This window comes from Ixodes scapularis, unplaced genomic scaffold (assembly GCF_016920785.2).
Source record: "Ixodes scapularis isolate PalLabHiFi unplaced genomic scaffold, ASM1692078v2 PGA_scaffold0__279_contigs__length_252992795, whole genome shotgun sequence".
Taxonomy (NCBI): Eukaryota; Metazoa; Arthropoda; class Arachnida; order Ixodida; family Ixodidae; genus Ixodes; species Ixodes scapularis.
In genome coordinates, this window is record NW_024609835.1 from 24,035,761 (window position 1) to 24,052,151 (window position 16,391).

Sequence of the window (16,391 nt, forward strand, 5' to 3'; positions counted from 1 at the left end):
GCACTTGAAGAACAGGAAAGAGTTCGAAAACTTAATAATGTCTGCCTAAAACCTAAAAATCAAAACTGTAAATGCCGAAAGTCCGAAAGTGCATGCGCAACAACGCGGTGCATAAAATTGTCTTTGAAGCTTTTGTTCACCTTTGAAAACAGGATAAAACAGTCAGTAGGATATCGAGGCTTCTTTCTTCCACTGACATGCACGTTTTCCAGCCGTTCGCGCTGGTGTTTCCATACGTTGCCTATGTGCGATAGTGCCCTTCTACTGCGAACCACCCATGACCTTCAGAGCTGCACACTCTCAGCGTTGTTACTCGTGACCTATATAATAAGTAGTATTGTGTAATGTAGCGAATAGGGCGAGTTGGTAAACGTTATAGATTATGAAAACCGCTCAAACGACGACGACGGTGTGGAGACAACAAACACGACAGGACGAGGCTGTTCTCACAACTAAAGCTTTGTTAGTGAAATTAACAGAAAGAAAACAGCATAGCCGACACTAATTACATCAACAAACACCTATTTATCTATTAGGCGCTACACAATATTTTGAGCTGAAACGGTTCACACCCTGCTATTCATTATAGCTCGCAAAGAACAAACCTCTTTATCGGATTTATCTGACAGAGCTACGGAAGGGCACCGTCAGCTGTCAGTAAATTGTTGTCTTTTCTTACCAGTGTTCGATATTCTTATTTTATATTTGCGGCTTAAGTGATATACAGAATGGGTGATTACTAATTTCTGAGGAATTAGTAAATATGCCCAATCAACTTTAAGAATATTACAAAGAAAGAGGACATATTTTTAATGAAGTGACGAAAGCGAATTGTGTTAAATTGCCACGTTTGACGCAGAATCCGCTAAGTTAAAAAAAAATTCGGAGAGCTTTTCTCCGTATCCGCTCAAAGGCCGGTGAGCTCTTCTCCGCATCTGCCGGTTTTGCGGTGAGCTTTTCTCCGGTGAGCTTTTCTCCGGTGAGCTTATCTCCGGTGAGCTTTTCTCCGCCACCCACGAACCCGTTCCTATGTTGAAGCGCTAGCTGCCTCATAATCAATGGGGACTTTTGGCAAACCGTTACCATGTTCCGCGTACCGCACTACCGGAGCCTTTGAATCATGCTTTTAAGCTCGCCCCGTGGACACGGCATCACTCGGGCGCGCGCTTCAAAGGCTCCGGTATTGTAGTACGTAAAGCACGGTAACGGTTTGCTAAAAATCCCCGATGGCCTCATGTCATCGGTTCATTTACGCTCTGGAGTCTAAACGAAGCTCTGCTCTTAGAACGGGCTCACATAATTTTCTCTAGTCCGTTTCTTCTTTTTTGACAGTGCATTGTTTTGTTTTAATTTTTTCTTGCACGAACTATTACTCAGAAGGAGCAACTTCCGAAGACAAAGCTATGAACTCGGGTGTCTAGCAATCAAGAAATGCCATTAACACTCAAGAATTGCCTTAAAAGTAAACATTTGACAGAGATCTGTCTGGTTGGGAGTAATTAATATTAAAAAATTCGAACACCAACCAAGCCTTTCTGTAGGGACCCAACGTTTCAAGGTCAATTCGGCCTCTTCTTTAGGGGTGACTACGGCTATGGCCGTTGAGGAGCAGTGTCCTTTTCTTTTTCTTCTACGGCGTGTGTCTGGTCTTCTTCTTCTACGGCTTTTTTTCCTTTATCTCCCGGCTCTACGTCGGTTTTCCACATTTTGGGGGTGGGCTATCTGGCCCTTACACCCGAATAAGTTATAGACACCTGTCTAGAATAATCGAAGCCCCTGCACGATACATTTCGATGTCATGCACAGTGAGGTTGAGACCAGACACAAGTTGTAGATGGGAGCTCCGTCAGCGTTGGGCCGGGTGACGGGTCCCCTGTCCAGAGAATGTGTCGAAGGATAATCTGAGTTCGCTGCATGTGTTGTCGTCAATCCATAACCTGTGCCTGTTAATTTTTTTTTTTTTTTTTTTTTTTTGTGCTTAAGTACGTTGCGAACTAACTATCCGGTTATAACAAAGTCAATGGATACGGGAAATCACTTCGCTATATCTGCTATTTCCTTATAACTAGGGTTGTTCGTTTTCGGGTTTATACTTTTTTAAATTCGGGGAGTAAAAATCGGGTGCTATTTTTCAAGCTGATAATCGGGAAGAAATCGTTTTTTTTTTTTTTTTTTGTGGAAACATTACGAAATTCGATTTTTTTTCGGGTTAAATTTACAAATGTATTCAGTAATACAATCGTTTTTTGTTTTTTTTTTAGGCAAAATGTATTATGACATTTTTTTTTTTTTTTTTTTTTTTATTACTAACGTTAAAATTAGGGGTCTGTTTCAAGCTGGTAATCTGGGGAATATCAGTGTTTTCCAGCTCCGATTGCCGTCGGTCGCTTCAAAGGAAGAACCTCCCACAGAATCCTCCTTTCCCTCAGGTGTCAACAAAGACCCCGACCGTTTGAGAGACGGTCGTCTTCGATCAGATATTTAGCTAAAAAATAAACCTGTTAAACTTTCCCGATCACTTTACGCGACCGACTGGCTCGGACGTTGTTCGTCAGAAGGGTTGGACGTCAGCGAGATGGCCATGCTACTCGAGAGACCCTGCTGGGCGTCGACACCTCGGCTGTAGAAGGGGGATTGATAGTGCATTTCACAAGCTGTGTGCAGCAGGGCCGAAGCTACGTGGCGTGCCGAAGCGCTTCCACCTGCAGAGCAGGGGGACGGAAATGTCCCTCCGAAGCCCCAACGCCTATTGTCGCTTTACCTCAGCCGCCTTCCGTAGAATGTCACGGTGAGTTAGGCGCGCTCGTTGGGCGGTTGGGTGAGAGTCGTGTAACGTCCACAGTGCTGCACGCAGCTTGCGAAATTAACAACCATAGGCCACTGTTGTCCCGAGGTAGGGTAGCTAGCGTGTGCGCACCACAAACTCCGTGCGGCGTAAAAATAAAAGGGTTGGTTATGTGGCTTTGGAATTCGGGGAGAAATCGGGTTTAACCCGATTCTTCTGAAACATGTTCGGGGTGTAAAAATCGGGTAAAATCTGGTTTTACCCGAAAACGAACAACCCGTCGGTTAACGAAGTGCGAAGGGGAATGGGAAATCGTGATCGCTTCTCTCTAGCCGCTATTTCTTTATAACCGACTTCGTTATAACCGGTCTCGACAGTATACTCGTTGTAATATTAGGAAAAATGAAATTTTGCTCGTTATTCAAGCGCTGCGCAAAGTACTTTCTACAACATTTTGGTTGTCGAAGGAAGACACGATATGTTTTTGGCATTTCAAGCGCGTACGTCTTGACAAAACATAAAGCCCATCTAAGATGTGGGTGGCTACATATATCTTAATTCGACACATGAAGATGGGGAATTAGTAACGTTCCGTGATGTGGCCGAGCTTTTTCTCTTTTTTGTACTCAGTTTTTAAGGTGAACACGAGTATAGCCCAACTCACCATTCTGGCGCCGTCCGAGTGTGATGACGTTACGTAACTTTTTACAAGCTTTGATTCACGCAAAAAAAAAAAAAAGAAGAAAGAAAAGAACTTTACTTTTGTGCCTAGTTCACACGCCGCAATCGCGAGGTAGTTAATGCACGGGCAGTGCGTTTTGCTTTGCTCGAACTTCGCGCCAATCCCATTAGTTCATCGCCAACGTACATGTTCACACCACTCACTGCGGCCGCTCCGAGAACTTTCGTTTGCCCCGCCATTAAAAGTCACTCGGCATGCCGTTCTCAACAGAGCGGGACCCAGGATCGAGCGGCCGTGGCACACCACATGCTTCGCGAAAAAAACAAAAATACGGCCTATTTTTTTCGCGAAGCCATGGTTAAAAGTGCATAAGAGCAACCGTACAAATACCCCCCGCTTTATTGATAACAACTTATAACAACTTGCTGGAACAGCTGGACGATCCGGAATTCCGTGTCCGAGGTGTGATGCAAAGGCAGCTACGCGCGACACACTTTGAAAACTTTGGCGCGGCGTGGTTTCTTGATCTGTGTCCAAGCGTGTGAAGGCAAATAGAGGCAGCACTTCAGCGCGCCAGGGGAGCTTTGATCACGCCGCGAGATCGTCGAAAATTGTTTTCGACGAGTTTTATCTTTTTCATCATGCGACACTGCGCTTTCGTAAAAACTTCAGGTGTTTTTAACCAGTGGCGGATCGCAAAGCGGGGGGGGGGGGGGGGGGGGGGGGGGGGGGGGGGGGGGGGGGCGACGGGAGCGAAAGAATGGGAGAATAGTATCCATAAAAGTTTTCCGCCCCCCCAAAAACGGAGTTCTGTAACCGCCCCTTTGGCGCGCCAGGGGAGCTTTGATCACGCAGCGAGATCGTCCAAACTTGTTTTCGACGAGTTTTTTTCTATTTCCTGCGACACTGCGTTTTCGTAAAAACTTCCAGGTGTTTTTAACGGCAAGTCTCACCGCTTACAAAGGGTTTTAAGAAACTTCTTTGGGGGAATGATGACGAACGAGTAGAAAACGTGTATTCAGCAGACTACAGCCAGCCTCTGCAACGCTAGCGAAAACGCAATTTCGCCGCATGCAATATGACCGTCCGGTGGTACTCGCTGAGCGGGGAATCGCAGTGGTTATCTTATTCAAAGTTAAAAGTGATTTTCTTAAATTTTCACTGGTAAGAATGGTAAGCTGTACTAAAGAGCTGAATGGAGAGCGCTACCGAAAACCAGCCTTATCCTCCCATTGAAAGTGTAACTTATAACTTTTGAATGCGATAACAGTTAGTTCCGAAACTTTGTTCACTTTGATATCTGGTTCGGACTAGGGTTCGGACCGTTAGTGCTACATTTTTTTTTTTCATAGAGAAAGCGTTCGGCGATGTGTGCAGTTTATTTTATCGATGAAAAAAAAAAAAAAACGCTAAAATTTGGGGACAGGCTTTAAAATAACTTCTACATAATCACGGTGGATTAAAACTGCAAATATGGGAATTAATTTTAGGAATTTATTAAACTGGGCTAACGCAAGAAAATGTTAAACCGAAACTAAATTACATAAACTTGTGGTTGAGCGTCTAGCTGGTTCAGTTACATTGCTAGCGACATTATCGTCGTCGTTGCCGTCGTGACTCGTGACGCGGTGATTGCCGGCGAACTTCGGTCTATTCGGTCGCCCAGTCAGCGAAGTGCTTCAGGCTGCTATTAACATTTGTCTCTATTCAGTGTTTTATTCGTGTTTTACCTAAGGTGCGACCAGCCAGCGACAGCTATTCGTTTATCATCGTTATCGTGCTTGGTTAATCTGCAGTTTACTCTCATATACAACATCCGAGCGGCTGGAAGTCAAAACAGGTAAGCTGCTTTGCCAGTGTATCCACGCATACCTCAAATTTGATCGTTAATATACATCTTTTCTTTATAACCCACCTACACGGGTCTCGGATTTGTTTAATGTGGCACGTTTACGGCCAGCGCGCGATTTCGCCTGCACAACGCGTCCTGTGGTGGCCTCTTCTCTGTGGGGTTGGATGAGGGCGACGACGTGTCGATGGCTGTTCGGCCCTTGTCTCTACCAAATTCTACCTGCCGTACTAGTAAGTGCGTTCCGGCGGGGGCTCAGCGATGTTGCAGGCTATCAAGTACCGCAATGGCCACCTGGAGATCCTGGATCAGCTGCAGCTGCCGCATGTGTGCAGTTACCTCCCTGTCAAGGATACAGATGCTGGCTGGGAAGTCATCCGGTCCATGAAGGTCAGGAATCCTGTACTTTGCTTCATTGGAAGTTCACGCGGAGTGAAGCACTGGGACAGATACAAACATGAACGCACATACTAAAAGGGAAAAGTCACAGTGCATTCACTGCATTTGATTGGTTCGTTTGATGGTTTTCACCGACGTAATTTCGGCGACCATTTTGTTATAAACCGTCTTGCTTGTGCCAAAGGCGAGCATTCCAAGGGCTTACATGGACCCTCAAAGCCGTAGTGCACACAAGCTTATAAGTCTCACCACGCTGACGTCTCCTCTCGAAGTTGCAATGTAATCCTTCAAATCAATAATTATGTTGGAAAAAGCAAACAAGACGTCATGTGAAAACACTAAAAAGTACATATAAAAAGTACTTGAAATAAAGTACAAAGTAAATGAGAGGTTATGTACTTCAAGTAAAGTACAGGGTGATTCAAGGAGACGCCAGGCTCTTTAAATCAACCGCAAAATTCGGTTTCACCTATCGCGCTACGACTTCGTGCGGCGTTGCCCACAGATGGTGCATTTTTTTGTGAAATTTGCAAAGAGTGAACTTACCTGAGGAAAAAGTAAAGAAAGAAAAAGGCTTAGCTACTATGGAAACGCAGCAATACCACCGGTCCTCAAACAACACGGCACCATTTCGCACGGTAGACAAGTAATGGCGCAAGTGGTCGCGACGCCAACTGCCACCAACGAACGAGCATACGATGCCGAGAGCCGGCGTCTTTAGCAGACAAGGAACTGCAGTTCCTTGTTGTTACCGCGACTGTTTTTGTTTCTGCGACTGTCGCCGCCTGCGGAACGCGCACCGCTTTTGAGTCGAAAAGATTGTCTGCTAAAGACGCCGGCTCTCGGCGCCGTATGCTCGTTCGTTGCGCCATCTCTTGTCTCCCGTGCGAAACGGCGCCGTGTTGTTTGAAGACCGGTGGCAGCCTTTTTCTTTCTTTACTTTCTCCTCAGGTAAGTTCGCTCTTTGCAAATTTTACAAAACAAATGCACCATCCGTAAGAAGAACACGAGGTGCAATGTATTTGGAGTAATTTACTATAAATACAATGTACTTTCAAAGTAAAGTACAAGTACTTTTAGCACAATCTTTCATGGTGCCGTTTCATTCTTCTGTAGTGCTTTTTTTGTTTTGTTTTTTTTGTTTAACTGGTATACGTTGTCTCAGGTGAATATTTCCAGTAGTCCCTCCAACTTCTAAATCTGGCACCACTTGGGCTGGCTTGCACCCAAGGGTGTTCAACATATCAGGAGAGGGCATGACGTCAGCCCTGTATCTTCTGCAAGCAATACTTTCGTGGAGGAGTGTCCTCTCCTGTTTTTATCCTCCTCGCTTGCGCCCTCCTCACTTGCGCTGACTGGGCGACAAGTAGCGAGAGTTCGGAATGCTGAGGGAAAGCCGCCCCCACTACAAACATGCATCGTCTGCTTGCTTTTCTGGTGGGAGCGGAATATCCATCCCAGTATTTCTTCAGAGTTGAAACATCATTTTGTGATACAAATTTTACAAGACCAGATTTGGGAAACATACTGTACTTTCCAACACTGATTTTCAGACAGCTATTTCAGAAGAAGTGAAGGGTGTTCGTGCACAGCTTTGATGGGCACTCAAGGTATGCAAGAGCATTTCTGCCCATAGCTTTGACTGCATGGCCACAGAAAGTTGTCCAAGAGTGTAGTGTGGTAATTTTGGTTAAGCAATACTGCCATTAAGTGTGCCCATGTAACTAGGGTATAACAAACATTATAGGGGGTATTCACTGGACGCCATATTTGAGGTAACTGCGCATGCGCGGGAAAAGTTTCCCGTCAGCTCTCGGGCAACCGCAAAGGAAGAGGGGAAGAGGAAATTTTCTTATCACCGGCCTTCTCCTTTGTAGGTCCCAGGCTTCCCCAAACGTCGCTATTCTCCCTCTAGAAGATTATAGAAGGTTAACTTTCCACTCAAAACTCGTAAAAAAGCATCTTTCCCCTCTCTCTCTTCCTCAGTGGTAAGAAAGCAGCAGCGAGCTCAGCTATGACTGCCGGTGAATAGTCCCCATAGACGCTGTGATGCTCCAATTTTGGTGCTGCTTGATAGGCTGTCTCTGATCATAGCATGTGGTATAGCACCAGCCTCATATTTCTTGGCATCGAGGAGATAAAGTATCAGGAAATAAGGCCTTGCTGATTTTAAACCTTACAAAAGGGGCTAATATTTTCTAAGGTTATTAAACATGGGTAACTTTTGACATCAAGGCTTTTAGAGTAAAGGAAAGATCAATAATTCTTGTTAAATAAGACTGCAGATTAAAATGAATTGTCAGTAATCGGCCAGGCCTAAGTGGTTTGAGAAGTTGAGTTCTCCTTTCTCACTAGTTCTTCTCTTTATTATTTCAGTGGATACTGTAAGACTTCAATGAGAGCTTAAAAAGATACTGAACCAAACTTTCGTGCTCACAAAACAAAACTGAACGGATAGGCTGGATGCTGCAAAACCGAAAAACATCACTCATACAGCGATATCTCTAACAGATCACCATATTTTAGGAAAAAAAGTGTGTGATAGAACACGGCCAACGAGACAAGTCACATCCCGATTCTCATTCCCTCTCCTCTTGCTACGTCCCGTTGAGCTGGTGAGCCGAAGCGAGAAGGAGAGAAGCCAGGCCCCTTCCCCTCATTCTCAAATTCTCCAGGAGGACAATGACGTCATAGATCTCGCTTGATCGCACCTTTCTTTTTTAAGAGTACGGCCATCCGTTTGAGATATTGATGTATGCGTGATGTTATGGAGGGTTCATAGCGTCCCGTTCAATGCTTCTGCGGCCTTATTTTGCGAAATCCCAATTTCAGTTCAGTATCCCTTTAAGCAGTGCTTCCTGTTAAGATGTGCCTCCCCTACACTAACGTGCAAGTGGCAAAAGGCATCCGTAATAGACTACCTCTTTTGTGTTAAGTTGCACCAGCTTTTCTTATTCCCCTGCTGCATAGTGGTTTTCTTTTTGTACCGCCAACCTGTGTGGTACTCCGTCCGAGTGTGCATGTATGAGAGGGAGAACATGTTGCACCACCAATAGCCACATACAGTGTGTCATACAGTATTATGCAGCCTGCATGCGGTGCAGCATAAGCGTTGCTTTGTCATACCATTGGTGGTGCCCGCTCTCCTGCCCTGTAGACTGCTATATAAGCAATGCCAACAAACCTTCAAGTTTCGTTCACCTAGCCGGCTGTGTCGCTCTGACTATCTTATCAACCAAATGCCGTTGGATACATGGTGTCAGAAGTGACTCCCGCAGCCACAATCGTGACAGGCAGTCATGAAACCCCCGATGCCTCCTGACCTTCTGCTCCGGTCTGCAAACGTTACAACTGTGTGATTGTATCCTAGTCTTTTCCGAACGTTGTTACAGTACTCGTCTCTGACACGAGCGGAGGCAAACTCACGCTGAACGCTGACGCAGCCCTCATATTCAACATATGCTCAGACTATGTGCCCAAACAATGGCGGGCTCAGGTAAGTGATGCAAGAGCTACTAGAGGCGCACACTTTTGAAAAAGGTCTATTCCGTCCACAAATGTGCCCGTCCCGCATGTCGGCAGGTGAGGGGTGCCCCAGCCATTGCCATCGTGGGTGCCCTCAGCCTGGCCAGTGAGCTGCACGAGGACAAGGCTCCGTGGACCTCCAAGCAGGAACTGTCCAGCCACGTGGCTGAACGGCTGGCCCACCTGGAGACGTCGCGCCCGACAGCCGTCAACCTGGCCAACATGGCCAACGAGTTACGGGCACTCGCGGCTCGGCTCGAGAAGGACAATTCCGTCTCCCTGCAGGACATGAAGCACAGGTCAGAACAACATTCCCAGAGTCATAATGATCTACGCCCTGAGACTCGGAGAAATAAAATGAAGAAAAAGACGACGCAAAGCCTCGTCCCTTTTTTTGTTTCTCTGTTTCTTAGGATTTAGATTGTGATGGCTCCTGACCAGCTCGCCTGCATACTTTGCTTCTTGCAATTCCCAGAGTGCCTTAACCTCTTAACAGTATCTTGATTTTGGGGTATTTCTGAACTTCAACTGCTTAATTGTAGTCTTCAAAATCAATTTTGTTACCTTCAAGATCAAATATCTAGCAACAAACAGAATGGGACCAAACTCTTAAAATAATTGGTGCTGCCATGTGTTGTAGAGCCGCAAACTAAGTCACGAGTAAACCTGAACTGTCCAAGACGGCTGAGTGTGTGAACCAGGGAAAGCAGACGAGTTATACTTGTTCTAAATGGTTTGAGGACGGCTCTATGTTGACGGACTGGTCTCGTCCAAGACAACTAACGGATTAATAGTCCTTTTTCAAAAATCCCAAAATGCCGCACGTGATGTCTTGTGATGTCCCTTCTTGCCCCTATGTTGGGATGAAGAGAGCAAGAGGGTGGCACAGTTGTTTGCCCACTCGCCCTCACCTCCGAGGTCACCTCTGTCGTCTGATACAACCGGTCGTACCTTGAACTTCCAGCTTTCACCGCGGACATTCCTTCCTGCATGCTTTGAAACAGGTCTTTTGGACCGTTTTTTTTTTGTGGCTGTGCCGTGTTGAATTGTGTGTTGTTTACTGTCCACGAGCAAAATGTGAGCACGCACAGCACATGCTAGAGGGAGCTGCAGTGTGCCCCTTAGCACTCTCTCATCCTAGACCCTGGCATTCCGTGCCCAGCGTCGGTAGAACTAGTCACTGAGTAGGTTTCCAGAGTGCCAAAACTCCCAAGCCCTGCGCAGTGGCGCTCAAATTCATCCATATCTGTGCAGCCATTTTGGAGCCTCTCATAGTACGCTGAGCTGACGCTAACTTTACGTGTAGTGCGCCGTTGGCGTTGTCGAACAACCTTTCAGGTTAGTGTGTGGCACTGTGGATAGTTCCCATTAATCATTTAAGACATTATTTACTTTGCAGTCTAGCTGCACTCGTGTGATTATTACTTCGTTGTTCACATTAAAGACCCCATGTTAGCAGTCGTACCGCACTACCGTAATATCCCGAGTCATCGCCCATCCCCGAGCCATCGCCCACCCCATTTTTTGGGCCAATATCGATTTCCGAAAAAACACCGAGTCATCGCCCACCCCTTCAAATACCCCAGCGCGGACTCTGCGATCCGCGAACACTCATCCTACCCGAATGACGCGGTCGCGGACCTTACAGTTGGAGGACGTCCGTGACAAAGTAAAACGAAGAAGGGAAAGACACTTCTTTTTGTTTACGCATTTCCTCCGTGAGCGACCCCAAAGTGGTCGTGTATCCGTGCGAAAAGAAAACGATGGAGATAACAAAATAAGAGTTTGTTAACGTAACCGCGGAGTGTTAGGTCAAAGTCTGTCTCCGCCGAAGTAAGGTCACCGCGAACCCGCTCCTTCTTCCCGCCCGTCGCGACCGCGGTTGTGCAATATTTTAGGCAAAGCCAAAGCGTAAATAAAGCTTTGCTGGAACGTCCTACACAGACGTTTGCAGAGCGTCCCAACCGTGCCTTGATAGCCCGCCGTGCACGGACGCACGTATGTACGCACCAAACAAGTTGCGCAAGAGCTTGCAATTGACAAGGCGCCCGACTTGGCCCGACGCCAAAGTATTTGCCAACGCGACCGCCGGCTTTCCCGCTTTCCCAGCATTGCTCTTGATCGCTTCTTTGGTCCGCTCGCTTGCTCGTTGTGCCTGGTCGGTTTTTCTATTTTCTTGTAGACTTTTCTTTCTTTTTTTTTTACTAACTAGGAGAACATAATGGTGACATTCTTTCACGGAACAAACGTTCGCGCTATATGCAGATCGGCGGTGTTTCTAGCGCGTATGCAAGCAACGGACAAAATATTCTTTCGTGAGCATTTTTTCTATAAAACAATGAAACTAAATCGAGTTTTGAGTTTGATGTATCTCTTGTGCATCAGGGCTAGATACGCAGAGAAAAATAGGCGGTTTTTTCTTCTTTTTTTCAAGTGTTTGTGCTCACCCACCGAGACATGGCCCACCCCACTTTTTTAACGAATTTCAGGCGGTAGGGGGGTGGGCGATGACTCGGGATATTACGGTAGTCAAATATCTCATTTTGAGATTTTTCACTCTCGCTGTCTAAATGTCTAGACCGACCTATAATTCATTCGATGAGGGTGGTCTGTGCCTTGCTCCCGTTGCAGTGGCAAACTTTATTGCATAGAGCACAGCCGCCTATTTCCGTCATCACATTAAGCCGCTGGCATTTTTTTTCCGTCTTTCGAGCATTCAAAAGATTGTCGTAAAAACGCAGCAGCATTTCATCAATTTATTTACCACTGCATACTTCGCATCAACTGGAAAGCAACAGAATAGAATAAGACAGTCTGAAGCTCTTGTGATAGCTTGACAATTGGTGTGCTGACCAGATGAAGCTTGCTCCAAAGTTCCCAAATGATTCCCCCATGACAATTCTCAAAGCGGTTGGCAGTCGGCACAATCTCTGCAAATGATTAATGCAGACAAATTTAATCAACCATGAGTTATGAGAATGACTTGATATAAAATCAATGACTCTCTAAGCTGGAAACACCAGAGATGTTTGTGTCATCATTCATATATCTGAGCAACGAGATGCATCTTTTTCACTCGGGGCATCAAGTGACATACATATCTAAAATCGTGCTGTCAAGGCTTCATTAATGATTTTGTTTTTTTGTGCCTTAAGGCAGTGGTCGGCAACCTTTCGGCGCGGCGGGCCGAGTCGCCGTGAAGCTAAGGTGGAACGGGCCGAACGGCAAACAGCGGGGGAAAAAAGGGGGGGGGGTTTAAAAAAAAAAGAAAAAAAAAGAACATTTGCACGAAGTTACACTGACGTACATAAATCGAAAATGAAGTTTCTTTATTTCACGACAGACGACATGAGATACAACATTTACACGAAAACCTAGAGATTCTTTTCAGTGAAGTCCCGTTCACACACTTGCGACCGAGTACGACCGAGAGAGACCAGACCGGTTTTTAAGCCTCTTGCGACTTCTTAGGACCAGCTCCGCTGTAGCGCATCCGGTTCTAAGAAGTCGCAAAAGGCTTAAAAGCCGGTCTGGTCTCTCTTGGTCTTACTCGGTCGCAAGAGTGTGAACGGTGCTTTAGACTTCTGGTGAACTGCGCTCAACAAACTAAGGACATCCACATTCAAGCTACTAACTGCGAGTCGCAAAACATTGTGGAGGTTCTCGTCAGTCATTCGTGAAGGCAGGCAACGGGCAGCAAATTAGACAAATTTATATACTTTTTTCTTCTTTTTTAGCTGACCGCGCTGGGGAAGAGGAGGAGGAGGAGGAGGAGAAGGAAGGGGGGGCGGGGCGCTGGGGGTATAGGGGCCGCATGATACTGCCTCGCGGGCCGGATCCGGCCCGCGGGCCGCTGGTTGCCGACCACTGCCTTAAGGCATAAAAACAGCAATGTAACCAACAAAAATTTCTGATGACAACTGTCCAAGTGCCCGTTGATGCAAGAGTGTTTGCTTAAATTGCGTTATGAGTCACCCGGACATTCATGCTTTCAATACATAGAAAGCTACTATTTGTATTGGTTTTTACATGCCATGCAAAGTGAAGCAGTTTGAATAGAAAGCACTGCAATTGAATTCTTATTCAGAAGCAGCCGTTCTTCCAAACATCGTTCGTGCCAAACCAAGCTCGGTCAAAGCAACCTAATCGGCTGCGAGGCGACGAGCGATACGCGGAGATTAGTGAAGTACCCTCACCTCAGAAGGCTTGCTTCCTGCATTATTAGCCTTGGAATTCTTTTGTTTTATAATGACAAGCCAAGTATTCCTCCTCTTCGCAGTGGCTTTCTTGCCTGACGGGAAGCGGAATAGTGTTGCCGTTCTCTGACCTGCTTATGTGCCGAAGGCACAACAAGCAGGCATGTAGGAGCCGCGAAATATGAAACATTAGGATGTGATTCTCTAAAAATATGTGTGCCAGGGGTTCTGTGATTTGCTTCTGCACCAAAAGGCACAGCAAGCAGGCATGTAGGAGCTGCAAAATACGGAACAATAAGATGAGATTCCCTGAGAATATGTGTGTCACGGCACTAAGTGGCTGATAAGCGACCCGGAGTATTGCAGTAAAAGCTGGTTGGCCACAATGTGGTGGCCCATGGCGGCGATTCCAAACAGTGACGATGATCGTGATGGCACAAATCTCACGTGACTGCTGCCTTGCAATGACACCACAGAAAATCAAAACATACTCGGCGAGAGTAAGACCGTTGTCGGCAAAGCATTAAAGAATGGGAATGCGGTACTCTGACACAGTATTCACTGACACTGAGTAGAACTTCTGGCACATCACTGCTAAACTTAACATTTTGTGTCTCGTCTGGCACATAACGCACTGAATTTGCACGTCAAGCTATTTGTGTGATGTCACGTTACGTCAAAGTAGTTGGAGCATGTAATGTTCTAGCATGCAATATACTCCACATATATATCAATGTTGTTGAATTGGTTGGATCGGCGGTGCAAGGATTGGCGGTGCCTATAACTACAGTTGGTTCTCTTGTGTTCAGGTTTTGTTCAGGTTTAGTGCCGTTTCTTTTTGTTCGAGCTTACTTTGCACTATAACATAAAATACCGGTTCAGTTACTAGTTTTTTCATGTTGCAAACTGGACTGGACTAGGCGTGCTGTAGCTGGGACGCTACAAACCTATGGGTTCCGATGTTCGAGGTCTCACTTTATTTAACAGAGTCATTTTTCGTAAAAAGGCTCTTTGTAATAAACCACTGCTCGTCACAAAGAACAACTTCAATCAAACTCGGAAGCAGGTAAGAGGGAGTGTGAGCCAGTCTGTTCATCGTGTACAAAAAATGATGCCGAAACATAGTGCAAGCTCTCTACACTAAAATCACTCTTTCCTAAAAAAACAGTCTTTTTTACAGCCCCATCTTTACTAGGGTACCTCAAATGTCTTTTGTCAGTTTGAAGCGCCTTCTTAACCTCGCTTCACCGTGTTAATGTATTTGCTCCATCAGTCACTACAATAGAGACATTCAAATATATTGCGGAACTTCCAGCTTGCAGGCCAATATTTCGGATGCCTAGGAGTTTCTCCAGACACGAATGTTTGAGGACACTTTCCTGAGAGCTTGAATTCTTGGGAGATGCCGGGGCTATGTGCCTAAAACACATCTCTGACTGGTGCGTTCGTTTTCCCATTCCGCACGTGCATTGAAAGTGGTTCCGAAGTGGCAACAAACGATGTCGCAAGAGCCGGAGTGCTCTTGTTGTGTTGAAAGGGCCGGAGCTGGAAAGCGACCTGCAGCAGAAAAGGCGTCTGCCACATCCACCGCCGTTGCTGCGACACTGCCAGGATCGTGGCTGGCAACAATGTGATACTTCTACGACTTCATCGGGCGGAAATCGTGGGAACACTTTTTAGGACGAGGTTAAGACTCCAGGGGGAGACGTGTTCCGGGCACGATAGAACTGGGAAGTACGGTTGACTGTTTGCAGGTTGGCCAACGAAGCGGAGAAGATGCTGGCGGAAGACCTGTCCGCCAACAAGGCCATGGGACGCCACGGAGCAGAGCACCTGCTGGCTCACTGCAAGCCTCCCCGGGGAGCGACCGGCCTCGGGGTGCTCACCCACTGCAACACGGGAAGCCTGGCCACTGCCGGTCACGGCACTGCCCTGGGTAGGTGCCGGCTCTTGGCAACGTCGTAAACTCGGCAGCTTCTCGGACGTCTGTACCTCGCGTCGGCCTTGTTATTACCGCACGGTACATTTTTATTCGGGTGATACTAACTATGGTACGAATGCCCAACCCAAACATTTGCCCATTTGACTTTTCTGGCTTAAATATCCAGAGGGTGAAAATGCCATAACATCGTACGTCATCGAATTCATGCAGTGTTCGACGGGATCTCCTCCAGCTGCCACGCTCCGGCATAAAAGAGAATGTGCTGGGGTTCAAATGTAAATGCTTGGTCCGTGCCCCCAATGGGATTAAGGACTCTTCACTTTAGTACCACGATTTCAGCATGGCAATAATGCAGCAAATATGTGTTTCTGAAATAAAGAATGGCCATGAGCGAGTCCCTGAAATATTTTATTTATGGTTTCATACAGTGGCCTGTTGGGTTTAAATACAAATGAGCTACCCATAAAGGCGGTATGCATATTGTGTTTCCACCGCATAATTCTGGGTTTGTAATAGACATTACAGCGTTTATTTTATTTGTTTTTGGTTACAGCATGTTATTTTATTTCAAACTCTCTCCTTTTTTATGTGATGGTGGGCACGTCTTAAATTTCTTGTTTCTTCTATAAACTCTTGAAAATCTGGCATTCGGCGTTTGCGTTTGAACACTTCGTAGAGACCAGAGCTTTGCGTGTACCCACTATGTGGTAGAATGTCGAGCTCACTCACAATCGTAGGGTCGGGGGTTCAATTCCCGTGTGGGTGGGTGTGTTTAGAATTTCATTCTTCTCAACTTGCGGCCCTTTTGTACAGGTTGTCCTCTGAAATCATCTCGTAACAATTTCTGTGGCAATCTGTCCCACTTTTCTCACTGATCCCAGCCCTTTGAGGCATACTCCGGTGATTTTTTTTAGCTATCCCATCAAACTACACTTTCTAAATCCCTGCCTTAGCCCTTTCCGGCGTGCTTTTTGTATCGCAAAATTCAGAAGAGTTATTGTGCAATCGGCAAA

General features: G+C 46.2%; 1 protein-coding gene across 2 annotated transcripts in view; it reads left to right on the top strand.

The window, feature by feature from the left end:
- LOC8044070 (methylthioribose-1-phosphate isomerase) overlaps window positions 1–16,391 on the top strand; it is a 58,098-nt gene that overhangs the window by 17,418 nt on the left and 24,289 nt on the right. For both annotated transcript variants that reach the window (XM_042290508.1, XM_042290490.1), the window contains exons 3-5: window positions 5,576–5,706; window positions 9,298–9,539; window positions 15,191–15,372. In XM_042290508.1, the coding sequence (XP_042146442.1) occupies window positions 5,576–5,706; window positions 9,298–9,539; window positions 15,191–15,372 (555 nt within the window). The remainder of the gene's footprint in view (window positions 1–5,575; window positions 5,707–9,297; window positions 9,540–15,190; window positions 15,373–16,391) is intronic.